Raw genomic sequence first — 27,547 nt, forward strand, 5'->3', positions numbered from 1 at the left:
ATACACATTTAAGGAATTCACATCAAGATTCCAAGTCAAGACACATGAAATGAAATTAATGTACCTTGACTCTGTGGCATCAATTGCTTACTGTAGTCAATACAGATGTTACTGTGGGGTGAAGATCACCAGTGTTACAGCTGACCTTAAGTAAACAACATGTTAAATAATGTAATTAATATTCATTGCTTTTCATGGCATAAACTCCTCTTGAGGGAATCCACAAGCTGATGGCTGAGTTATTTATGAAGTATTACAAGTAGCAGAGGGTGTATGTAAAAAACCTGGGTCTGTGTTCAGGCAGTCCATGAGTTGAGAAATAGGAATGCAGTCACTGACTAAGGACTTTAGTGCCTTGATTAATGTAGCCAATTTTTAACTGTAACTACATAGTGTTAACACTTCCCAGAGAAGGAAAGGGGAACCAGAGTAATATTCTTTTGCTGTCGCTCATTGCCTAATTGTCATGCATGATTTCCTGCACCATGAACATCTCTTGTGCAGTCATTTGCATCTTTTTTCTTTTCTGCAATGATAGGAGGGCAAAACCTTTTGTTCTAACCCCAAGTGAGGTTATTTGTGTATTTTAGGAGTTTCCATTCCAGAACTGCACACATTTTGTAAGGCATTGTCCTTGCCTCAATGAGAAAATATTGATAACATAGACTCTCTTGGTCTGACGTTTCCACTGTAGATATCAAACATTTTCCAAGTGCTTTACCACACTTTTTACAGATGGAGAAACAGTGGATGAGGAAGACAACAATTTTGTTCAAGGTAGTCAGGAGATAAATGATGGAAACCAAAAAGAGCCTGTGTACCTTAAACTCTGATCTAGCTCCTCTTATGCGTGAACTACATAGGCACTGACCCATTCATAATTTACTTGAACATATATCTACTGAATGAAAGTTTGCCAGTAAATCAGATTCAATGACACACTTCCCCATACTGAGTACAGTTCCAGCGTGAATTTTGGAGGAAAAGTGAGTAAATATTCACTAGTTGTTGGAACATGGAGAACAATATAGGAAATCAAGGGGTCTTTTTCATATTAGGATTTAAATGTGTTCTTGCTTTCCTTCTTCCTTTCCCTCATTAAGAACATAGTTAACAGTGCTTACTCTCTTGTAGCACTTGAGCTGTTTTACATGAAGTATGCTCTAACATTTCCATGTATTCAAATAATTCTTTAAATATTCATAATCAATTGCTTAGTTTTCCTAAATCCACAAATGTGATACAGCAGCATGCGGGAAGTGAGTGATTTTAGGGGAATGGACTGCCAGTTTTAAGATGCAATTTCTGAAAAAAAGAAAGTATTGAAAAACCATATTATTTATTTTGCATACTATTTATTTATTGATTTGTTTGTTTACCAGTTCAATTAGAAGTGCAAAGAGAAAAGTGCTGGCCTGAATCGCCTTGCATTGAAGTGTCAGAGCTCAACTTCCTTAATATAATAACCTTTTATTAGCCAGTTGTTGACTGCTGGTGCTGAAGAGTCAATCTGTAAAAGCAGCTATGGCATGAAACAAACAATACAAATTTAACATGGGACATACTACCAAAGAAATTGAGCCAAGTGCTTTGCAATAGGAGTCACTACATACCAAGAAAGTCCTTATTGTTTGTTCATCTTTCAGGATTTACTGGAAATAAAATTTTTAACATTTTGTAGGCAAACATCAGAAGATTATTGCAGGGAAAAAAAAAAAGAACAACATCATAAACCCTTTAATGAGTTTAATATTTTTCAGTTCTGAAAAAAAAGAAAAACATCATAAACCGTTTAATGAGTTTAATATTTTTCAGTTCTCCAGGCAGGACTGAATTGAACAGGTATCAGGAAAACAGTGTGGATATGAGAGTTATGCCATCAGTGTTTGCTCCAGCATAGAGTAACGTACTGTTAAATGATTAAATATCGAGGTTTGAACTTTGACACTTTCATAATATAACAAGATGGATGAAAAGGCAATAATAAATTAGGTTATGTTACAATATTTCATTCCACTTCGTTGACAAGCTTTGTTCTGTGAGATAGATTATTGTTCCATCTGTAACCTCAGCTCAGTGTCATATTTACAATGTTATAGTTAAGGATCGCTTGCTGTTTTCAATATAAATGTATTTTTCAACGTATTCAGAAAAGAGCCTTTTAAAAATTAATCAGGACAAAACTTGGCATTAAGATTTCCAGTCCTAGAGTTATAGTTTTCTTTAAAATCAGGAAAGGCTTAAATCACCATGATTTTATTTTAGACATAGGTTGTGCTTAGAAGGGGTTTTTGCCCAAGCACAGCTAAAAGTTATTTGGAAATAGTTTATGACAGATCACTTCTCTAACACGAATCCAGCCTCAAAATTTTAATCCAGATTTTGCTGTGATACAGATCTTTGTGGCTATCCTGAGTGGTTTTACATCTCCTTCCAGAAAACATTGCTATTGAAAAGTGCACTCTGACAAGAGACAGGGTTGCAGTGTGCCCCAGGCCCTGCTATCGTTTTCACAGTTGCAAGAGATGCAAGAACAGGGACAATTTGCACTGTATTGATATTTTGGCATGTCTTAGAGCAGTTCAAGAACTCCAAAGCAAGTGTAAGGACCCTGAGGCCACCAATCAGCCATAATTTTCTTGAACAGCCTCACCTAGGACCTCCACCAACACCTCATGCACCCAGGACCTCCTTTTAAGCTAAGCTGCCTGACCTGTGTTGTAGGTAGTGTCCATCTCTTGTTCTGCTTCTGGCTGAGCCTGGGACCTGTGCTGTGGGTAACTGTTCTGGATGGAGCCTTTAGAGCCCTGGTGTAGCTTGACTCCTGTCCTGGCTTTGTCCCTATCTCCTTCTGCACTTGGCTGGCCCAACCCAGACTTGTTTGTCACTTTGCCTTGTCTCAGACTGCTGATAGACTGTGAATGGCTCTGGTCATTCAGCTCAAATCTGGTGGCATGGAGTGCATTTCCTTTGCTGAGGTTAACCATGGCTCTTGGCTTGCCTTTCCTTAGGGAGCAGCGAGCCCTTGCTGTTCCCCAGCACCCTGAACTGGGTCTCTTTTCTTCCCATCTGCTCCTTCAATTCCTGGGCTAACCACCCTTACTCAGTTACATGCATCAACCCATGTGAGATAATTTGGTGGACTTTGGGCTGGCCCTCTGCCTGGTTCTGCACTAGGTCTACTGGCTAATGCTTAAGTGCAAAAAAACCCTAGCCTAAAGTGGTATGAGCCTCCCTATCCCAGTTCTCTCTGCTTATAGAAAATACATATGATCCTTTCAAGATAATACTAGATAATGATCTGTGCATGCAGATCATTTTGAAATACATATAAGTTCATCCTTGCAGTGTCAGCTCTTTGGATTCCCATGATTTCCCTTCCCCCAGTTAAATAAGTGCTGTATGGGCTGAAAAGGGAACTGCACTTGGTTCAGTTTTTGTGGTGGCTAAAATCCAAACCTGCTGCTAGTCAGTCTTCTTGTGCAGAGTTCATCTGTCGCAACTGTAAGCAACAAAATAAAATGACACACTGTTTTCATAAGCAACAACTGAAATCTTTACATACAGTTCACCCGTGGGTCAGCAGTGGTCAGAAAAAAATGTTTTTAAAAAATAAGTGGCTTCACACATATTGCGATTAGGTACAACTGATGCTGCTCACAGCTGCTGAACTGCTGTGACCATGTAAGTTCTTAAGACTGCTCAGACACCTCTGTAACATTTGTCAATAAAAGGTGTCGTGACTCATACAAAAAATACATCTCTTTGCCCTTACACTGATCTCCCTGCCTTGGCACATGTGTGCCATTTGCCTGCTGAGTAGTTGAGATTCCCCAGAGCATCAGAGTCCGGACAGGAAGAAGCTGGCAGGCTTGGTAGGGGTGGGGAGTGTGCTGACCTGTGTTAGATATGGAAGCTGTGTGGCCCTCACAATATTTCAGCACCTTAGCAGGGAGCAGGAAGGCCTTCTGGACAGAAAGGTGGAGAGATCTTCACAGCTGTCCCTGTTCTCTGTTTCTTGTCATTTAAGTCAGGCTTGTAGATGTCATCAAGGTTACTGAGAAAAAAATTAAATCCTCCTAGTGTGCCAGGACAAAAATTAGTGATAAAACACAGCCATAGGATCTCTTTTACTCACAATCCTGGAGACCTCCAACTTCAAATAAGTATTGAAAGTATAATAGGCTTTGTATTAATCGAATTTGCAGGATCTCTAAGAGTAGACACAGAGGTCCCAATTCAGAAAAGAGCATGCATCTGCTTCACTCCCTCCCTTAAGAGGTCCAAGTATGTAATTTAACAGGAAAACCCCTGCATAGGAGAGGATGCAGAGCAGGTTCTGCCTTCCCATGATTTACAGGTGAGGCAAAAATTTTCAAGCAGTATCACTGAAAATCTCCTTGCCTGTTCTCATGCTGAAGCCTCATTGCATTCCATGAAGTAGCCTCAGACTCAAGGCAGGACACCATTTGCCAATTTGCATGGCTATATTGCAGGTATGCTGGGCCAAAGGGCCCTGAGTTGGACCCTCACCCCCAGCTTGTTTCTGTGCTCCTGACAGTGAAGTTAGGCTAGATGACCAACCCGAAGCATTTTATGATTCTATACATGTGAAGTAAAACTTAGGGGGATGGACTGCCAGCCACATGTGGAGATTTGATTTGCTTGTCACTGAATGACTGTCTGCAGAGCCACTCCTGGGCTGTACTGTTTGCTGTTTAAAAGGCAGAAGTAATTCTTTATTGGTACACAGTGAGGTTGAAAAGCAATACTAAGGGTGTTTGGCTACACCCTTTCTAAAAGTCGCATTTTAGTTTGATGGAGAGAGTTAATACTTCTGAAAGATGTTCATAGTGAAGTTGGAGGGAAAGGATAGGAAGAATATGTGACATTTATTGGAATAAATCAGGAGGATTCAAACTGTGGGACTGAGAGCAGATGAGGGAAAATGGGTCCATGGGGAAAAGGAGGGTCTGGAAACAGAGAAGTGAGAAAAGTCCAGGCTGGAAGTGAACAGAGAGGTTAGCAGCATGTTAAAATCAAATATTGGAAAGAAATTAGTAAACATTGGCATCCAGCACTGGGAATTCTATGTGGAATCCGATGACTCCTTATTTCTGCCTCAGATAATACTGTTTATATGCCTGCTGTTGATTGATGTTATCCAAGTCGGTGTCCTATCCCTAGCATCCTTGGAAAACTGAGGAGCTCAGAGGAACAGAGAGAGGAAGAGGCAGGACTGAGGAGGAGAAGCAGTTGAGTCCTGGTGTCCTTGAATGGCTCTCTCTGGATCTGGAGGGAGAAGCTGACAGCCTGGCTCTTAATCTTGCTCCTGCAGCAGTATTTGGCTCTTGGCCAGCTGGAGAGTGAATCACTGAGGCTGATACAGACTTTCAGCCTTCTTGCATAACCATTTAAACAGTTTTCTGTTCAATATGCACCAGATAAGGCCAGGGCTCCTGCTTGCCGCATGTTCTTTGTGTTTCTACACTCTGAGCTGAGATCACATTTTGAAAAATGACTTGTAAAGTGACATCCAAACTTGGTTTCTTTGTTACTCTTGTATTAAATTTGCTATACTACTGTACTTTCCTCACTGCCAGGATGGGAAATTCACTCTGAAACGTGATACCCAGCTGTAGTGTTTTTGCTTCCTACATCACTGTGAGTTTTAAGGCTCCTGCCTACCACACTTGGCCTCATGGGGAGGCCACACACAACACACCAAATGCTTCATAGCTGGTGGTGTTTCACAGTACCAAGATTAAAAATGCATTTCCACTGTAAAACAAAGGTACTTCAAAACCATGCAGAGAAAATGTTCACCGAGAAAAAGAGATGACTATTTCACATGGTGGTGGAAAATGGCTTCTGGTTTCAGGTTCTTGGTGTGTTTTAAGTATGTTGTGAAGGCATGCTAGTGCATGATTAGGCTTGTTGTGGGTCTCTTGCTCAGGTGCCAAGAGTGATTGCACTGCTGGTACCTGCTGCTGGCACACAACGAATACAGCTATCTAACAAACTTCGGAGCTATGGTAATTTCCCACAAGAAGGCTAAACAGGCTTACCTTGCAGGAAGCTATAGGGGGTCAAGAAACACACAAAAGTGAAATAGGAAAAGGAAGAGAAGGGAAAAGAAGTAGGAAAGCACATCAGGACAAATCTTCATTCTTCAGATTTTATGAGCCCTCATGGATTTAGTGGCAAGCAAGTTGGCGTCATGTTACGAATTTGTGACTTTGGTCACTGCCCTGCACATATGCTAGCATTTCTGAGCTGATGGCAGGGCAGAATCGACTCTTATGTAAGATTATGTTCTGTTGGCCTTTTAAGTGACTACAGCCACCTCAATTTATCATGATACGTGTATGTTAAAGGGAAAAAATACATTTATTGTTTGATTACTGTTTGTAAGCCAACAGCATCAAAGAAACGGGCTGTCTTCAGTGCTCTCACAACTGCTGCCTGTGTCTGTGCTGTATATATGCTAAATTAATTGGAAAAACAGGGACAAAAAGGCATTTAGTTCGGGTCAACCAGTTGGACTACAGCAAATGCATGACAGGCTTAATCATTGTCTTTTGCCAAAGAGCAGGTTGGCAAGGGCAGGCAGTCCAACCCCTTATTATGAAATTTGAACTTTTTCCAGTGCCTTTGGACATGGGATGCTGTGAGAGAAAGGTTTCCACACAGAGCCCAGATGCCGTCATATCGACAGGGTGGGATGATGGGGAGGGTTACTTACAACAGGATATTTATCTTTTGTCAGCTGTAAATCCAGCTTTCAGCCTTGGTTCACCACAGCTTCACACACGTAGCATGAGAGGGCACCACAGCTCTCCCTTTGCAAGAACGAGGTAGTTAATTAATGGGGTCTTGTTAAAAGACATTGGTCTCTGGCACCATGCATAGGTCTTTCTTCCTTTTCTACCAAGTTTTGTGCATTTTTCATGGGAAGGGACAGCAACAAAAAAATGCTCAAAGGACCCATCTGTCTCAACGGCTTACAAAATTTAGGTCTTCTGAAATTATTTCTGTATTAACTTGCTATCTGGTACTTTCATGAAGAATAAGCTGGCAAATGAAGGGAGTGGAAGCAGTGTGACTCTCAAAAGCTCTGTTTTCAATCGCCACATGGTTTTGTAGATATGAATGATTCTGAATCTCCGTGTATCTTCCATATTGCAGTAAGAATTACTATGTAGTATACAGGATGCATATTTTGGACTAATTAAAGTGATTTTCTCCTGAACTCCTTGGGAAAAGGGTGTTGAGACATGTAAAGATTAAACCAAATATGAATATATTAAAATTCGTCAGAGAAATGTTGCTAATAATGGGTATAGGGAAGAATTAATTTCCTATCTTTTTTCTTTCGAGGCAGTTGACTTTAGTATATGTGCAACTTAGGTGTTGTTCTTCAAGAAATTAATGTGTTACCTTTACAGTGTTTTTATTTATTGTATAGATAACCTGGCTGGTTTTTGTTTGTTTTTCTTCCTTTTTTCTTCCAGGCCTTCTGCCTTATCTAGTAGCCCGACGTACTCAGAGCTTCCATTCCTTAGAATTTCCCCGCACCGAAATCCTGCTGCAACATCAGAGTCTCCCTTCAGCACCCCTCACCCATACATTAACCCCTACATGGACTACATCAGGTCCCTGCACAGCAGCCCGTCTCTCTCCATGATCTCAGCAGCCCGTGGACTCAGTCCAACAGATGGTGGGTTAAGACAGGCTTCCTGTTTTCTGTCATTGTAGCAACTTAAGTTATATTAATCTTGTCAACATTTTTCCCCCTTGTTCAAAGCAGCTTCAGCAGGTTTGTCAGACATATTCATTATGTCATAAATGTTTCAATACTTCATCAGCCGATCATGGCTCATTTGTACATCTCACAAATGTTGAAACTTTGGGGAGAAGGAAAAAAAAAAAGCTCTGCCTCATTCAAAATTTAAGCTGGAAGTGTGGAATATGTCTTGTGATATCTTTTGTTTGTGGAGCTGACCTGGGGTGTTATTCTGATCTCCCAAAAAATCCACTGTATCTGCACTGAATGGAGCCAGATTCTTCACGAGTATACATCAGTGTATAACCATGGAGTTCTTCAGGTATAAAAGGCTTGTTAATTGAAATAGTATTTTTTGATCATGTAAAGCATGCACTGACTTGATATATTTAATTCTGTTGACTGTAGAATTATCTGAGTTTATCATAGCCAACAGTATGGCCAAATGAAATGATACTCATGTAGAAGTGGCTAACAATCAGAAGTGGTCCTTTTAATCTAAATGGTGGGCAGTATACTTGAAATATCTATGCTTTAGGTCTTGGTATGATCATGGCTGTTACTTTCCAGGTTATTTAGGTTGAAGTGAAGTCCTATGATCACTCTTGTCATTATCCTCACAAATTTCTTTTTCATTTCAGTGGGAATTTTGCTGAAGTGAGCCATTAACAGAGTTGCCAAAGGGCTGTCTTGTTATTAGGAGGTGTTTCAATAGTAAACAGTTTGTAGCATTTGCTGAAAAGAGCTACCTAACATACCCAGAAACAACTATGTAGTGAAGCTAATTTAATTGTTACTTTAACCACTGGAAAGATCTTCCCAGTGTATTCAGAAACTTACCAGAGTTAAACTGCCTTTAGCTGAATTTGAAAAATGAGCAGTGCACCCTATCCAAACGGATAACTAATTAATCCTTGCTTATAAGAATATATACCTTTACAGTTAGTCCATTATTTATGGGCACATAATCTTATGAGAATAAATTTTAATGACCTATTGTCAGTCAAGGTATATGGCATGCACATAGAGCTTTCCTAGCAGCACTTTGTGTGTTGCATGAATTCTTGCTAATTCTACCCTTTTTGTTTTAGCCAAAGTATTTAAAAAAATATATTTTTAAGGAACAGTTCGAATGCTCAGAATTACAAGTTTTGACTTGGGAAGCTTTGGAACTTTTGATATAGGATAAACATGATAGAACTATAATGTAATGGTATAAATTGAGAAAACTGTGATGTATCTTTGGGACTTCACAGATGCTAATATGCAGAACAATTTGCTATCTTTCAATACTCTTCAGGTCACTGCAGAATTTAATTTATGCTTAGTATCTGCACACACAAAGGTTTGAAGGAAACCACCTGTCACAGGATCATATGACATTGAGCTGTGTATATTCTTGGTCTCAGGTACACAGCACTGAATTTATTTGAAAGATGTAGGCAGATAGTCCTGTCTGAGATACACTGGTGTCTCTGAGCTGGCACCCAACTGACACTCCAGAAAGGCAGAAATCTCCCAGAGACGTCGCAGGGTAGGACTTGATTCCAGATTCTGGGACCTAAATTTAGGTGTCTACAGTACAGAAATATGTCTGTGATCTTGGTGTGCTCTTTTGCCAGTGTAGTCCAGTGAGTTCTTGGTAGTGCAGCCAGTGAAGTCTTGGAGAACTATTCAGTTCCCCCAAATATGGACACTTGCATTTTAGCAGTTGAACTTGGAGCTCCCTCATAACTATGATTGTGCTAAGATTCATCTGTCTGCAATGTAGGTATTTGGTGTCAGTTCAGGTCTGTGAAACTCCAGCTGCTACCTCAGAAAGGGAATTTTCTCCTCTAAGGCCTGTCTCATACCTGCCAGCCTCATGTAGGTACCGTGGATACTCAGAGGCTTTCAGATGGCACAAGACACTCAGGTGTGGACAACACAGTTGAGTGCACGCTGTCTTAACTCTCATCCCCCAAGCTTTGATCACTGTCCGTATACACAGCCTTAGTCTGTCCTAATTGCAAGCTAAACTTACTAGTGTAAGCATCTTTCCTCAGGTTTTAAGCAAATATGTGTTACTTCACGTCTCCTCAGAGCTCATCTTTGATCAGTTACCACAGTCCAGGTGTTATTCAGTATCCAGTGAAAATACAGTAACTTGACTGAGGCATTGAAGATATCTCTGTAAAACAACATGCTTTTGAAAAGCTGCAAGTTTGTTCTCTGGAATCCATAGTTTGTTGTATGATTGATCAGGTATACAATGAAACACTTTTTTCAGATGGGGGCTCCTGGGATGAGGTAGTCCAAGTCATGTCTTGAGCATTGCTAGAATGCAAATAATGATTGATGATAAGAGATTTAAAGGAGTACATGCACATAATATATTAATAACATAAAGGACACCATGGCTTATATAGCATTTGAATTGTGAAAACTTGGAAGTTGTTATTGCTCTTCTGAAAGTCACAGTGAGATTTCTCTTGCTACCCTAATTGCTTTAGGCCAGGTAGATAATTAGGTCAGTGTACTATTGGGCTCAGTCTGTCGACTCACAGATCTGGGGATGGCCAGGAGCCAAAACAACCTGGAACATAACAAGGAGCAGTTTCACATTCACTACAAATCTTGCCAGCTTTAATTATTGACTGCCACAGCAGCAGTAATGGTAGAGTGTCTTTCTGTCTTGTCACTTCACCTTACCCAGGAGATTTGGTAGGCCAGGGGTGGCTGAGGACCCCTTGGATGGTTTAGATTAGGGGTAAGGAGGAAGTCAATGGCACGAGTAGAGCAGAGTGCTCAAATGGAGCTCAGCAGTGCCCACAGTGCAGAATCGAATGCTTTCCCTTGTGAAAAAAGAACAGGGACTGAAGCTACCCAGGAATAAACAGGAGAAAATTCAGGGCTGTGGGCCTTCCCATTTACCCTCCGTTTACCCTTCACGCAATACATCATTTAGTAGGCTAATTTTTTATGTTTGAAGAAGGTAGTAAGGAATGATCTTTAAAGAGCACCAGAGCATTTCTTAACATATGGAACATTTAGTAATGAAATTATGTGCTCGCTATGTTTTCTGCAGCAGGTCATTTTAAATTTTGCAGCCAATGTTATTGTTAGTTAACTCAGACACTTATGTCAGAAAGCTCAGGAAGTATTTTCAGTGTGTATGAAAAGATATGACGGTTGCCTACTATGGTAAAACTTTAAAATCGGTGATTCAGTGTGGGTTACTCATCTTTTAAAATTTGGTCTGAATAATTTCTTTTCCATTTCACAGAAAGTAGAAAGCTTGTATTTAATTATGAAATCAATTTGTACTTTGGAAAAAAATACCAACCACCATTAATTTATCTCAGCTCAATTTTTATGCCATTTCTGTTCCATGTACTTCTGTTTTTCAGAACCTTTCCTGAAATAGGTTATATTTAAGATTTTAACATCAAAAGCACATTCTTTCAATAGGTTATGTTTAACATTTTAACATCAAAAGCACATTCTTTCATTTACTTTGGTAAAAAACAAAGACAGATTATACGCTTCAGGAATCTGTTGCTGCATAAATTTTTCTCCAAACTCTAATGTCATCCTTACCTGCTTTTTTTGTGTAAATGTTGTTTCTTTGTTTCTAGGGTTGCATTTAGGATCTGTTTTTCTAATGTAAATATAAATGATCCTTTTAGTAGCACTGTGTAAGTAACAATCTTCAGGTTAAGTTGGTAATTCAAAGAATTTCAGCCTAAGATATTTTTTTTCATTCAAGATTTAGTTGTGAGATGAAGGAAAAAATCTCATTCAGTAATATGAAAGAATATAAAAATAATCTGTTGAGGGTGTAGCCCATTAACTGAAGGAATCTGAAGTGTTTTAGGCAAACTTACATACCATCTTCTGGTGAGCAGAGTGCAGGGAAAATTTAAACTGTTTTCCATGTGAGACAAGTAGAGAGCAGAGAAGAAGGCTGTTCACCTCAGGCTGCATAGTAAGTCAGAGTCAGGATCAAGGAGAGGGAGCTCAACCTATTTTGAGCACTTTTTGCACAAGCCCACGAAATGACACTCTACTTATGTTAGCATCTGAAACCTGCTGAGAGGAGATGATGTTAAAATGATGTCTATTTTTGTATTTGTCCAGGGCTGCCTATTAGATGAAGGCATGCTTGAAAAACTGCAGGGGAACGGAAAGCTCACGTTATTTTTACAGGAGACAAAGGCTAATATTATCATTAATATTAAAGTTATCGGAGGACTACATCACTCAGCCTCACTGATGGGATGAAGAGACTTTCCAGTCTGTGGTTTTGACTCTGCAAACAGGCTTGTGTGTCAAGTACATTTATATATGAACTTTGAAGGATGGGGTGGCCACATTCATTGACTTCAGTCTGTCCTCCAAAAAAACTCACCCTAGGTTGTTCATGAGCAGCTCTTACTTGCCCTGAAAACATGACTTACCCCTGTTTTCTCCTAAGCATAGACACAATCTGACACTGTGAGTGAAAATGTTCTAGTCCCTTAAGCAGAGGCTCCAGAAGCTTGAATACTTAGGAAAGTTCAGCTGCATTATTACCTTAGAGACAGATTCCTTTGGGCCAGGGATGAGGTAAATGGGAATAAAAGTCTAGGAAGGTTTTCCTGCTTTTTTATGTCACTAAATAAATCATACTAGTTTCCATTGCTGTCAGCTTGTCACTTTTTGAGTCACTTAATAATAAATATAAAAATATGAGATCACCAAGCTCATTAATATTTTATGCCTTGCTGTTTTTTGAATGGAGCCTTTACAGTATCATTCGTTGAAATATATTGACGAATGGGGGCATAGAGCAGACAGTGTGTTACATTAAAAAAATAAACAAACTGTTTTAATAGCCAGCAATGTGATAAAACTTTCCTTCTTGTTTATCTTACATCATTAATAGTACTTCTATGTTGGTTTTTTTAGCTCCACATGCCGGCGTCAGTCCAGCTGAATATTATCATCAGATGGCTCTGTTAGCAGGACAGCGCAGTCCCTATGCAGACATCATTCCTTCAGCTGCCACTGCAGGGGCCGGTGCTCTTCATATGGAATATCTTCATGCCATGGACAGTAAGTGACATTTTCTAGAAATACAGACAGTCCTACAAAGGGGACCACATAGAATCATTGAATCAACTAGGTTGGAAGAGGCCTCAAAAATCATCGAGTCCAACGTTACCATCATTACTAGACCATGGCACTAAGTGCCACATCCAGTCTTGTCTTGAAAACCTCCAGGGATGGTGAATCCACCACCTGCCCAGGCAGCCCATTCCAATGTCTGTAATGGTCTGACCCAAAGGGCCTCCATGCTGATAGAGAAGTGGGAGTAAACATAGGCCTCCTCATGAGGCTGGAGGGCCAGACAATTGATTGCCAAATGTACAAGGGTTATGTCAAGCCTAAAAGTAAACTTTGAAAGTAGGTAGGGAGAGAAACAGGACTGCTCCTGAAAGCAGGTTATAAATTTTATATCCAGCAGGGCTTGAGTGCTTTTGAACGTGTCCTTTTCTATTCACAATCAGTAACTCACTTTCATAGTTAGGCTGAGAATTTCCCTGATGAGCTCTGTTAAAAGAAAGTTTACATCTGGTTTTCTGTTGGGAGAGCATGCTCCCCGCCTTTTTAGAGAGTGGTAGCTGTGCTTGTGTGTTGTGTATCATAGACCAACAGACTTTCAGACTACTTGTAAGGTGAAGCAGTTTGCTGAATTCTTAAAGATCCTGACTTAGTTTTCAATAATATTAACAACTTCTTTATCCACTCAGCATGTTTCAGTCCTCTAATCTGTCTTTGTTTCTCTGGTGAAGGGGGAAAAGAGAGGACCCCATTCCAAACTGCTCACTAATGCTGCTTTTGATAAACCATAAGGGATTATACAGAGTACTTCCTTCTAGTTGTAGATGCTTCTGTGCTTTTCATGATGTGCTCTGTTCCATCCAATGAGGGACATAAAAGATGGTGACAACAAAAGGTGGTGACTGTTGACTCTTGCTTGATAGTACAGAGCAATACAATAGCATTACACTACCTTGTTGTGTTGCAGATTTCTAAACTTTTTGTTTGCAGTTTCTTCTTGTTGGCTGCATGCCATAGCTGCTGACCTCAAGGAGTGTGGGAGTTGGGAGATTCACCTCTGGAACACACAGGAATATAGATAGCTAGCCCTGCAAAACACATGCCTTGGTGTGTGAAGTAGTTGACTGACCAGCAATCTTTACAAGAATCAGGCAAGAGAGATAGTTGTGGAACTGGGCAGGAAAGCTACTTTCATTCTGTTACCTTGATAGTGAAGGATTTTTTTAATTTAGTTTCTGTTCTGACTGCACTGGTAGCATGCATAAAGAATTTACAGTAACGTAACATAGCTTGAACCCACTTCAGAAACACAATAAAATCACACAAGCAGTCTGGACTTAAACCATAAATTAATGTGCAGACTTCAGTAGTTGAATGCGTAACAGTATGATACTTTCTGATTTGGACTTTGAGAGGAACAGGGAGAGCTAAAGCATTGGATGCATATTAATTGCATCTTGCAGAAGGGAAACTCTGTTATACATGGTTCAGGCAATGTAAATTTGCTGCTGTGTTCTAGTGTCAAGGACAAATCCCCAGCTTGTACGAGCGAGCATGACTTCATTAAAGTAAAAGGATCATAGAATCCCAGAATAGTTTGGGATGGAAGGGAACTTTAAATGTCATCTAGTCCAATCCCCTTGCAATGAGCAGGGATATTTTATATTTGCAATGGGTTTGGTTTGTATTGTGAGAGAGCGTCTGAATGCATGTCAATAGTAGTACCGAATTACATACTTGGATGTAGACTTGATTGAATGGGTTTATTCAGTCAATGGAAAGGTAGATAGCCAGTTGTATGCCAGAAAACTTAAGAAAAACAGAAGACATTGCAGTACTCTTATAAATAATGGCATTTGCACAAGGATCTTCATGTGTTAGTAGAGATTGTGTATGCTGTACTCTGCAGAGAATTGCAGCTTTTGCATCCCAAGAATGTTATCACTTCTTACTTAAGGGGAAATGTTTTGACCTTTGCCCATAACTTCAGCCCATTCATAAAAGGTACCTAAACACCGTCTCTAATAAGGATATTTGCTGTCACCAGCTTTAGCTATGATATATTTGAAATGCGCACTTTAATTTGTTTTGTGTTTGTTTTTAAAAATTAAGATCACACATCTGAGACTCATTATAGCAGCAACTTTTCAATTAAGCATTATTTCAGAGTTAAAGACAAAAAATGTGTAGCACTATTATGCAAATGGGTTATTTTTAAACAGTAAATAGAGAATTAAAATAAGAGTAAATCCTAGTAAGGTCACTCAGCTCACCTTCTGTATTTGATGAGAATGTGTTTAGTCAGGCAATAGCCGCTTTTATCTAAATAGAGTATGAAGTTACCCTTTTACTTTGTAAAAACTAATTAAAACTATCTTAAATTGCACGGGTATACAGTAAATTAATTGTCATTTAGTAGGAATCTGAATGCCCTATCATTCATCATGCTAAAGAAAACCCCTTTCTTCTTTGTCAGAATTCTAGATTAGAAACGAGAACAAAAACAGTTAGCAGGAAACTGATATTAAGACTTTAAAAAAAACCATGATAAGAATGTCCCTTATATGCATTTAATAACAAAGTACAGTGATCAATGCAAAGCAATGCCATTCATTTGGATCTTTCTTCTTAAGGATTTGTATGGTGATCTTAAAAGCACTCTTTCGCCTTTGCCCAGTCTTGTCAAAGGAAACAGAAGAGGCGTGAGTAGTTTCCCTTGTTATCTGCTATCAAATTCTGAGCAAGTTGACTCAACTGACTGAAAGGCTGCTGCTCATTTATTCCACACAACAACCAAACAGATATAAGCAAGACGTTGTTCTTTTGTGAAGCAAGTCAGTCTCACAATTGTGTGTTTAAACAGCATCTAGCACAGAAATTTGGAATCTCTACCCCCTCCTGTAGTACAAATAATAATTCCAGCACCAGCTTGCACTGGGTTACAAAGCATGTTGCATACAGTTTGTGCAGCTTGGAGACTTTTGTTTTGCTCTGTGGTGCTGGAAAACTGGTTTCAAAATGGGAATGATATGAGTGGACGAAGTGTTAATGAGAAGTTAAATCTTGCCTAAAGAGCAGTAGACCTCTTGAAGCTCTGAACTTTACTGTCTATGAACTGTCTAATACATTGTGGAAGAATAGCACCAATACAATTATATATGCTGAACTGTAATTTTTCTTCATCTTGTCCTGAGTGGCATGAAAAGTGGAACAAAATTTTCATTGCTGCTGTCAAGCTTTTCTACACTTTTGGTGGCTAGAGTCCCTGAGCAAGTCATCCCCTCTTCTTGCTTGTTCTGAAACAATCAGGTTTGCTACCCTTAAGTATAGCATCAAAGTAACTAGGAAGGGAGTAGATGTGGAAGGTATTGACAGTACCACAGTAGCAACAACTGAAATTGCTTGTTGTGTCTGTAAAGATACTGTATGCCAAAACTTTCTATTAAGCACTAAAACAATTACAGAAATCACAGCCTTTTAGGTTTGATAGCTGCATTTTTCACTTGGGGAATACGTTTTATTCTGTCTTTAAATGGTGTTCAGGAGAAGGCAGGAGTGTTCCCTGAGGTTTCTTGATTCTAAATTCTAGATTTTCTAGATTCTGAGAATATTAATATCCTTACTCTGCTCACTCACAATGGAGGTTCCTCTTTTTCAAAGGTATTCAGTGTTGACCTACACCTTTTGGCATTAGAGACACTGATAGTTTCCCAATTGATCTAAAGAGTTTTGGCCAGCTGTGGTGGATTGACCTTGGCTGGATGTCAGATGCTCACCAAGCCCCCTTCTCAGGGGGCAAGAGAGAGAAAATATGATGAAAAACAACTCGCAGGTTGAGTTAAGGCAGTTTACTAAAGCAAAAAGTTGCTTGTGAACAAGCATAGAGAAAACAAAAATTTTTATTCTCTACTTCCCATCAGCAAGCCATGTCCATCCACTTCCTGGGAAGCAGGGCTTCAGCACTCATAGTGATTGCTCTGGAAGGCAAATATTCTAAATAACAAATGCACCCCTTTCCTGGTCCTTTACATAACGTGTATATCTGGCCTGATGTCATATGGTATGGAATATCCCTTTGGTCAGTTTGGGTCAGCTGGCTGAGTTATATCCCCTCCCAGGATCTTGCCCACCCTCAGCCTACTGATGGGGGGCAGAATGTTGGAGAGATAGCACTCGTGCTGTGTGAGCAGTGCTCAGCAGCAGCCAAAACACTGGTGTGCTATCAGCACCATTCTAACTACCAATGCAAAGCACAGCACTGGGCTGGTGTGGGGAGAACTAACTCCCTTTCAGCTAAATTCAATACACCAACCCAAATAGTTGAACCAATGCGAGAAGCTTTGGACTGGGCTTGATTTCTGTTTTTCAGGCACAGTTGGAAAGTGAGGGTGGAGTATTAAAGACATTCCTTTTTCTCTCATACTGATGACAGTTTTGTAATTTTGAAAACTAAGACAAAATTTATTATAAACTTTGATGAAGTGAAAAGAAAGATTTTGCACATCTGTGAGCAGAAACCAGAAGGAAAAGAAAGAAAAGCAGGTTTAACTTAAAAAAAAAAATCAAACTTCCTGTGTTCTCAGCCTCCAACAAAAACTATTGCCTGAGACATATTCAAAGAAATTTGATTTAGAGAGATGGATAAGAAAAGGTTTGATGAAGTTTGATTTAAAGGGATGGAATAAATGATACATGTCTGAAGATTGCCTTATAAATGATTAAGCAATGTTAAAAACTTCAACTCAGAAATCAAATTCATGGGCAAATTTGCTGGTTGGCATATTCCATTTTTGAAATTTATGATGGAGATAGATATCTGTTATTTTAGAATTGATCTCCACCTCAGAGTAAGATCTTTCCTTCTGACACCTGCTGGATTTTTTCGTCGGCATGCTCAGGTCTTTACTGTCAACTGCTGACTTTTTATTTCTATAATGACTACTGTAAAAAGGTGACATTTCTAAACAAATCTTCACTGTCAGCTTCCATTTGCATACTTTGTCAAAGCTGATTTTTTTAAATCAGCATTACAGAGGTAAATGGATTTTCTGTGAATCAGTGTTCCTGCTTTTTTTTTTTTCTCATTTTAAAGCATTATCCAGTAGGGAATGTAATGCTTTGGTGGAAGAACACTGTGAGCAGATGAACATCTCAGATTGCTAAATAAGTATTGAAGTGTTTGTTTTTAAAATAAATGCTGGGCATGGCTGAAAAGTTTGGTTTAGTATTCAGACACACTGACAAATTGTGACCTATTCCTTTTCATAGTAACATACTAACTAAAAGTGATGTTATGCTAAATGAAGTGTTTAGAAAATATCCTGTAAAGAGTGGTCAGCTCACGCTTAAGACTTTTTAGGCATGTGAGACCTAATTTAACCACAAAGATATGAAAAAACAGTAATTCCATTGAATTGTATTTTCAATTTTGAAAGTCATGGCCTCCCTTGAACTGAATCTCCCTCTCCCGTGGTCAAACTCTGTAGAGCTCATGCCTAGTTTCAGTTGTTGGCTCCCACTGAGAAGCAGAAATATTCCCTTTTTACAGGAGACTGTTAGCCCTTAGGAGGTTATTCCTGTCCCAGGTAGATGGAGGGGACTGCCAAATTCCCAGATCTAGACAGGACCTAAATTTGGTGCTGCCTGGAGGAAAAGAGGAAGCCTGAGACTATTGCCTGGTGTGGCTGAAGCCCATGCTCTGCCCTTCACAGGTGTAAAGAGTGTCTTTCTCCATCGCTGGCTGCAGATCTGGTGCTTCCAGAGCGGACGCAGGGATGCCCTGGCACCAGCTGGCAAGCAAGGAGGAGGCTTAATGAGCAGGGTGCAGAGCTGCAAAAGCCATAACATGACTTAGAGAAGGAGTAAAGGAGATGGGTTCACTCCAGAAATGGCAAAGAGAAGGAGGAAGGGAAGTCGTTGCAGTTTTTGAGACTCTGCAGGGCACTGTAAGGAGTATAATGCCTGTATTTAGCTATCCTCTTGTAAAACCATAATAACCTATAAAGCACTTGAATTGTATCCTCATCTAAGGCAAATTACATTACAAGCACTAACTTTAGAGCATTGTTTTAATTCATTCTGGCTGAAGAGTCAGAAGAGGAGAGTTGTGCATGAAAGATATAAGCACGAAGTATTGCTATCTTTGTTTTGTCCTGGCATGTATCTTGTATGTCCTTATTAGATGTGTTGCAGTTTCTCATAGCTGCTGATCATTGTTTCTTATTTTAGCACAAATAAAAGATCTCTGCCTTTGAAAGACATGAAAAACAGCACTAATAGAATATCAAGCAGACACAGTACAATAACAAGTTCATAAAAAGGAGGTAAAACAGATTACATAAAATAGCTTGTAGTAGCTTTTATGAATAAATAAATGGCTATACCTAAATTTTGCATGATGAATCTAGAACATGAATATTCATTGAAAGATTGGAGCAGTATGGACTAAGGCCTATTTTGGAGAAAGAGCAGGAAGGAACAAAACTCTGTATTACCCAGGTACTAAAAAGAATTGATGCTGATGTTGGCTAGTTGAGGCAAATCTAAGCACAGGTCAGGAGAAGGACTATAGGTGAGATCTGGTCATGCAGTCACAACAACAATAAAATGGCAGCTTTTAATACCATATTAAAATCTTGTCTAGGATGCACAGGAAGAAGGGCAACCCACTTAAGTGTGTTAGGAAGATGTAATAGCAGATTCTAATCCAGCTCCAGCCTTGAGATGAGTCTAATTAGAGTCAGTTGGGCTCTTCTGTTTCATGTGAGACATATAAACTTAAATAACCTGCTAAAAATAGTCCTGGACACAAAGACAAGAGCAAGAATTAGAAAAGGCAGGCTTATGATGGAGGCTTGTGGCCAAGTGTGAATTATTAGCAAGTTACAGAGAATGACAGGGACTCTGGGAGAAGTAGCTGTAAAGTAGGCATCAAACCCAAGACCTGCATGACCCTGGCTGTCAGGATCATTAGGATTCAGTCCTTTACTACAGGTTAAAGGGATTAAAAAGGTAGAAATGGCAGTACTGTTAAAGGAAATAGTTCAGTACGCAGTGGGGAAGCTAATTCTCTCCTTCTCACTCTCAACCAAGATAGAAAATAATTATATAAAGAGAATAAATTTAAGGTGATATATCTTCTGTCAGGACTGCTGAGAGTTGGGATGACATGGTAAAATAGACCAGAGTAGAGATTTTCAGAGCAGCACATAAAATTTCTAAATGCAATATGTATTTATTTAAATGATATCTGTATGGTCACCTTCTCTTTGCTGCTTTGAAAAGCTTAATCTCCAATTTTAAAGAAATCTAGCAATCATGGGCCCCTGTAAACCCCAAGAGAAGAATATAATGGGATCTTGGACAAATTCAGATAAAACCTACTGTTTCTCAGTCTAATGCTGTGAATGTCAATTTGAATTCTGCTGATAGAGCTAGCCTTTATGGTGGTTTTCTTAGTCCTGATTTTTAGTTTTGCATCAAGTATCAATCTGGCAAAATTACAGGAAAAGCTTCATTTCTCTACTGTATTTTACATGTTTAGCTTTGGCTGTATGTATTAACACATTGTGGTTTTGGGTTTGCTGGTATCCCAGATCTGAACCACTGTCTCATTGCTCATGGTTGAATTAATGATGCGAATGTCTGAGAAGCCATCAGATTCATAAATCACCAGAAATGAGAGGGATAACTCATAAAAGTCTTTTCCTTTTGTTTAGCAATTTATCATTTTGCTTGCACATTAATAAACAGAGCTCCCCTGAGGTAAGCCACAGGAAGAAAGATTTTTCTTCCTAATTTTCCTCAATCGTAGCCAGTAGATCACAAGTGGAGAGAGTGGGCTTGTCACAGCATGTTGGTGTCTCCCTCTACCCATCACTGATAACAAATAAATGTGATGTAGTACCCTGGTGTATAATTATTTGTGTTTACATAACAGGCGCCAGGTTTCCGAGTCCGAGATTGTCAGCTAGACCAAGCCGAAAACGTACGTTGTCCATATCCCCCCTATCTGATCACAGCTTTGACCTTCAGACCATGATACGGACATCTCCAAATTCCTTGGTCACAATTCTCAATAATTCTCGTAGCAGCTCATCAGCCAGTGGTTCTTATGGCCACTTATCTGCAAGTGCAATAAGGTAAGAAGGAAGAATGGTATTTTCTACCTATGTTGTGTACTCTAATTTGTGGGTCATACACAAGTGTAAATGTATACTCACCTCTTTAAGTGACTTGGAGGTTTTTTTGCAAATACATTCTTTTTGGGGTTTCTATAATGTATGTTCACTGGAGCTTGATTGAAAGTATTAATTTTTTTTTTCCTTGCTCAGAAAGGTAACCACAAGAGACTTTTTGGCCTGTAGTGCAGGTGATATTCTATCTGTCTAGCAGTAATGGTGTGTGTGTGTGCGCTCAGGAATCTGTTATCAGAGAAGAAACTCTAGCATAGGTTTGTGACATAAGTCACTTGGGTTCTTCTGGCCATAGATATGATGGACGGTGTAACATTCCTACATTACAATCATCAGAGAGTAAAGCACAGACACGTGGTACTGTTCAATTAAAATGTTTGGCTAGAAACTTCTCGGTATTGATCTCCAAGGGTTTGGGGTTTTTTTGTATTTTCATTTATATATTGAAAGATTAGACTTTCTGTGACTAAATTATCTTTTTTTTCCTGTGTCAAGGAAATACTGCTCTCATCCAGTATCATCAGAAATGCTGCGATTTTCACTTGGTTACTTCACTTATGTGTACAAGAAAATAATTAGAAACGGCTGGTGTGGAGGCAGACGAGTAGAGTAGCAAGGAAAGAAGTAGACAGAAGTTGTACAGAAAAGGGATAAAACAGGCTACAGAAGGAGGGAACAAAAGGAATTATGTAAAAAAAATGGAGTGGAAGAAAATGAAGAGGCAGAGCAGAAAAAAATTAGATGCAACTGCAGAACATTCTTGTATTTGTGACATGGCTATATGTTAACTGAGAAAAGTTCCTCTGGTATTCAAAAAAATCCCCCACCTTTCCAAACTGTCATAAAATGTTGTTTTTGCATTTACAACACTCAAACAAAGATTGCTGCTGGTCCCTAGCTTAAAGGCACCCTCCACCTTCAATTTGCAATGAGGCAAAGGAGCAAGTCTCCACAGCAGTTTCTTGAGATCTGAGACACTCAATTTTGGCAAGGTTCAAACATGCCCCTCCAGCAAAAATGACACAACTTCAAAAACAGGTTATAGGGATTTTCACTTCTGGAGAAAATGGTGCATGCAACTGGTGTGTTGGAAACTGTGAGCCTGCCAAGCTTTGAAAGTGACGGCACTGTAAATATTGGTATTAGTTTAAGCACTGTTTGGGTTTTTTAAGCACTTCTTTTAGATAGTTGTGCTTCATAGCTCTGGTGTACTTGAGTATCTGTATAATATTTCACAGGTATGATATCATAACTCTGCAGTACAGCTTTGCAATCTGTGGAACCACAGTCCCAATTACAAGGCTCCATAATGAGGAATATGATTTATGTTGATGGCTGGCAGCAGTTTTGGACCACATCTGTTAAATACACTTACTACATACAGGTGTATTATCTGCAATGTCATTAAGATGGGATGGCACTTAATTTCTAACCTCCTTTTTCATTGCTTTCTCCTTTGGTAAAGCAAATAGTGCTTGAAAGTTGACATAGCCTCTACAGTGGAGTAAGTGTGTTGTCCTTTTACTCTTCCACCACAGCTGGAAGTGGTTGGTATATAGTTTTGATAGAGAATCACAAACCTAAGGGCCATCCATGCAAAGCTGGAGTCAAAGGAATAGTTTTGTTGAAGACAGCTGTGGAACTGGAGGGAGTTGTGGACAAAGACTGTGTCAGGATGCTAAGGAGTAGCACAGAGAGTCTTGTGATGTCACTGAAGAAAGCAATGCTTGTGTGACTGAGCCTGTGGTTGACCAAAGCTTTCAGCTCTTCCTGGTCATACTTTACAGGAATTCATAATCCAAAATTTCACATGATTTAGAATTAATATTTTCTTCTTTTTGATAAGAGTATGCCTAGTCAACATGCACAGTTGGAGATGTATGTCTTCATTCTTCTCAGCTGAAAGGAGGGAAAGTGGGAGAGCTCTCTCTTTTTTCAGCTTTGCAACTCATATCTCTTGGTGTCCTTTAACTTCTCCCATGTGAACCTGTCTATAAAAGAGTTACACCAAAATAAACAGTGACGTAAGGTATTAAACACAAGCTACATTTCATTGCTTTAATAAATTCCGAGACTAAATAGCAACAGGACTATGGGTAAAACCTAATTTGTTGTAACTTGCTGTCTTGTAGGTAGTGCAATCAGCACAAGAGCTACTGTACTGAATCAAACCATAGGTTCATCCCATTTAAGATCCTGTCTGCAGCAGTGATCAAAGTGTAGAAAAAAACTTTTTGTGGTGTAAAATCCAAGCTTCTGGAAACTTGCAGGTTCACCTCATAGGAGTTGCTGCAAGAAAATGGTACAATTCAGCAGGCCACTAGATGGAATTGCAAAACAGGAAAGATTTCTACTTTAGTAGAAATCAGTGGCATCAACTATACTTAACATTGCACAATCCTTCTACTTTTATATATTGTTTCAAATCACTTTTAGCTTAGTCCAAATGGTTTACACTTGGCAGCATTTTTCATGGCAGATACCTATCTAATGTTCAGTGTTTGCAAAAAGTGTCAGCAAAGTTATGAATTTATCAGAATGAAGTTAGGGAAGATGAGATTTTCCTGTGCAGACTAAAAGAACTCTTGCTTACCTTTTCCCTGAAAAGCTAAAATTTGCCAGGAGTGTTGCCTAAATGATGTAGATATGATCTTTGCTGTTCTTGAGAAATTGTGCATCAGCCAAGTGATAAGTCCTGAAAAGGTTTCTATTAGTATGTGTTAAATAGTCTAAGCATTCAGCATGTTTCAATCCAAGGCCCACAGAGAGGAAGGAGGACCCTGCCCTGCAGCTGCAGCTCTGGTACCTCCTAGGGAAGCCTCTGGAAGCTCAGCTGTCTGTCCAGCCTTGTGAAACAGAAAGTCTTCAGAGGAGACAGGAGTCAGCCCAGGAACCATACAGGTTAAGCAAACTGGCACAAAACACTTCTATGTAGCATAACATAGATTTGCAGTAGGAGAGAGAAAAAGCTGCAAAATAAAGCATTCAGAAGTCGGTCATTAGGAGAATGAAGGTACTGCCCCCTTGTGATTGTGCTCTGATACCATCTTTAATTTCAGGGTTGCGCAGTATTTGTTTGCAGGGTCCCTGCCTGCTTCCGTGCCCAGGCTGAATATCCTGAACAGGACCCTGCCTCACCAGTCCCAAGCAGCTCTAAAAGAGGGGGGAGCCTTGTACCTGGTTGTTTGCTGCCTGGAGAGCAGACCATGCTCTTGCAACACATCCTGGCCTGATGTTGGGCAAACTGAACTAGTCAGAAATGATCACCAGGCTCATACAATTTCTCTTCTGGAGTCCCAGCCTACCCCTCTTAATTCTGCAGAGAAGCTGAATTGATTACAGCTGGGGCATGAAGTTACTGACAGCTGGTTTGAACATTTCATGTGCTGTGTCATGTTAACTAGCCCAGGAGATCTGATCTTCATGCCTGAAATTGGGCAGCTGCAATGAGTGACACGTTTTGTCTTCATCTTTCTTTGATTCTTGTTTCTGTGCAAAACGAATCCTTCCCTTTCACCTCAGAGGGAGGCTGAAAGCATTAATGTTTTGTGAAGCACTTAGATTATACAATGATGACCACAGTGGAGATGCTTAGGAGGGTGTTAGATTATATATTCACTGATGGTTTATTTATAATGGAAGGAAAACCTACTCTGGACAAGGAGAAGAAAAATACGAGAGGCCTCTCACTGAAGGCTGTTTGTACATCTTGTGTACTGAATGAGTTATGAATCCTGCAGGGGGGGAAAGGGATATGTTGTCACATAACATAACAGCTGATGAGTCAGCATGCGAAGGTATGGACAGGTTTAGTTCTGGTGTGTTTGATTTTGTGCTCTTTTGCTCATGCTCTTTTGACCCATTTTTGCAAATGTGCTACTTGTGTTAAGAAAGTGTCTCTGGGACCTCGTTGTTCTTTGCATTGGCTAAAAAAAAAGTACACCTGTGGCTAAAAGATTACATTCTGTGCTCCATGCAGCTTTTCAGCATAGGATCCTCTATATGAGCACTGTGGGATGTTGAGGATGAAACCAGATGAAAAGAGCCACATTTTGGTCTCTGTTTTTACAGAGCCAAGCACAGAAGGGCTCTGGTCCTTGACATGGGTACTACTGCAGTTCAAATAATAATAATAATAGTTTAGCACAATCCAGATAGAGCTTGACTTGGCGGGCGCTTTGTCATTGTCAGCTGGCAGTGTAATGCTATATCCTGACTACTGGCTGAGTACTTGAAAAGAAGATGTCGCTCCTGCTGACAGCTAATAGTGGATCTCCTTTAGCACACCAGGTAGAGCTTCTACTTTGTGCATTTGAAAACACCTGGTTTAGGTCTCAGCTGGGAGAGATTATGCAGAAAGGAGGCATATGAAATAGCATCAAATGAGGATAATCCTTCATTTGACATTTACTCATTTGGTTACCTGCCTCAGTCCTGCAGTGCAGCACCCCTGCTATTAATCTTTTGTCAAGATGTACTTAATGTTATATCTGCTACCTGTGACAATTATTAGACTTTGCACTTCAGTAGCACTTCTTTTTTGAGAGACAGCATGGTCTAGAGTGAGTATAGAGGGGGTAATCAGTTCCCATGATATTAAAAGCCCTGATTCAAAACCTTGGCAGTGCTGCGATACCAAATTTACAGAGTCAATTTTCAGAAAATGAGCCAAATTCCCTGTCAGATACAGCGTGTTTAAGTCAGTACTTCCACTTATTACAAGAGACTTCTTTTGGTCTAGGCAGATATAAATGTGAATACAGCTTAGCCATCTCCTAACATGTGAAATTCAGTTTCTTGTGAGCACAGGAGGCCTTTGAGATCTCCTTGAAGGTTTGAAACAAACAGAAAGCACAGCAGCACTTTTTTTCCCCCCCATGCTCTGCCCTGCTTTTCTGATGGCATCAGAACTGGAAGGAGCAATTAACAGAGTGTGGTTAATTACAGCTAGACCCTTACTGTTCTGGCCTCTAAAGCATCAGGGAATGGTGGTTGAGGGTAGTTTCACAAAGAGCACTAGAAAGGGATAGCCAAGTTTGTAGGGTGAACTTAGGCAGCAGTGGATTAATATCCATGAGGAAGACAAGAGTCTGTGTTTCTGCAAGCAGGTATTAGATTCTCAATTATTTCCTCATCTCATATAAGCTCCTTGTATAGAACACTTGTGTAATGAGTCAGTGCCCTCTTCTCTCAACTGCATTATGTCTAGAGACAAGCGACCAGGTATTAATTTCTCCAGTTTTCCTTGGCAAACACAAATAGAAAAGCAAGAGAAAAATAAAAATGGAGTTAAGATATACAGAGGAAGTATAAAATTATCACAGAGAAAAGTAAAAGTATCTTCAGCAGAGAGCTGAACAGTCTAATTTTGCACTGGATTCAAAAACCCCAAAGAGTATCCTTTTATCAGGTTTAAATTATCCAGTTCTTTAATTTAACTGAACGTCTCATAAGACAGGAAGCCTCATGTTCTGTCTTCCTTCTTTATTCAATATTTTATATATTCTTATTATGTCTCCTTTTAGTCATGTCCTTTCTCAGGCAAATGGTTGTTTTCAGCCTCCTCTTTAGATTTCTTGCATTGTCTTTTCTGCTGAAAGTGTTTGAAAGAGTCTCCCTCTACTACATGCAATATTATTCCAGAAGAGGACCAGCATTTCAAATGCACCATGATTTTCTGTGTTGTTTCCTATTCCATTTGTTTTAACATGTTTTTGCCATAGCTTCACGTTGATCAAATTTTCATTCCTTCATTGAATTCTGCATTGAAACAAGCAAATGCTTCTTGTCATTTAGCTTGGCTAATTTAGAACCAGTGTATGAAAAGCTCTGACTCCCTTTCAGTATTGATATGCATCTTGCTATCAGTATTGCTCATTTATCTAACATACTTGGCTCTAAAGATCACCACTTAGCTCTTCACCATGCTGCTTAAAATAATTTCGTCATATATGCAGATAAAATTTTTTCATTGCTCAACTCCATGCCGAAATTGCTGACAATTGCACTACAAAGAAGAAGACCCCATCCATCTGAGAATTTGTATCTCACTTTTACTGAAAAACAACTACTTGAATCTTAGCTTTTTATTTATGTTTTAGAGCGGACGTTTTAAGTTCAGGTATTTCTGTAACTGTATCTGTGTAAAAGAACACAATGAAATGTGGCTTAATGAAATTAATCTTAAAAAGAACATGTTTAGAGTAGAACAGGTAGAACACAATGTATTCACAGCAGTGTTTTGCAAGAAGCTCCTTATGATAGGATGTACAGGAGAAAACGTTTGTTAATGAAGTCATCATTATAGGTGTTTTGTTGTTTTATCGTCACTGCCTAAGTGAGATGCAAAGCTGACAGAGTAAAAGCTTTCCTTACATTTAAAGGTCTCTAATTAATTACATGTCCTACTATGACATGCCACATATGTGAAACACTGGCCTTTATTCTCCATGCTCTTGGACTGTGTATGGTTAATGTAACG

General features: G+C 39.5%; 1 protein-coding gene across 1 annotated transcript in view; it reads left to right on the plus strand.

Annotated features, from left to right (window-relative positions):
* Positions 1-27,547, plus strand: part of GLI3 (GLI family zinc finger 3) — a 90,710-nt gene that overhangs the window by 15,084 nt on the left and 48,079 nt on the right. Inside the window, 3 exon segments of the mRNA XM_009075728.1 lie at positions 7,515-7,720; positions 12,716-12,862; positions 20,811-21,012. Of these exon segments, the coding sequence (XP_009073976.1) occupies positions 7,642-7,720; positions 12,716-12,862; positions 20,811-21,012 (428 nt within the window). The 5' untranslated portion in view covers positions 7,515-7,641.

Source organism: Acanthisitta chloris, unplaced genomic scaffold (genome assembly GCF_000695815.1).
Source record: "Acanthisitta chloris isolate BGI_N310 unplaced genomic scaffold, ASM69581v1 scaffold8535, whole genome shotgun sequence".
Taxonomy (NCBI): domain Eukaryota; kingdom Metazoa; phylum Chordata; class Aves; order Passeriformes; family Acanthisittidae; genus Acanthisitta; species Acanthisitta chloris.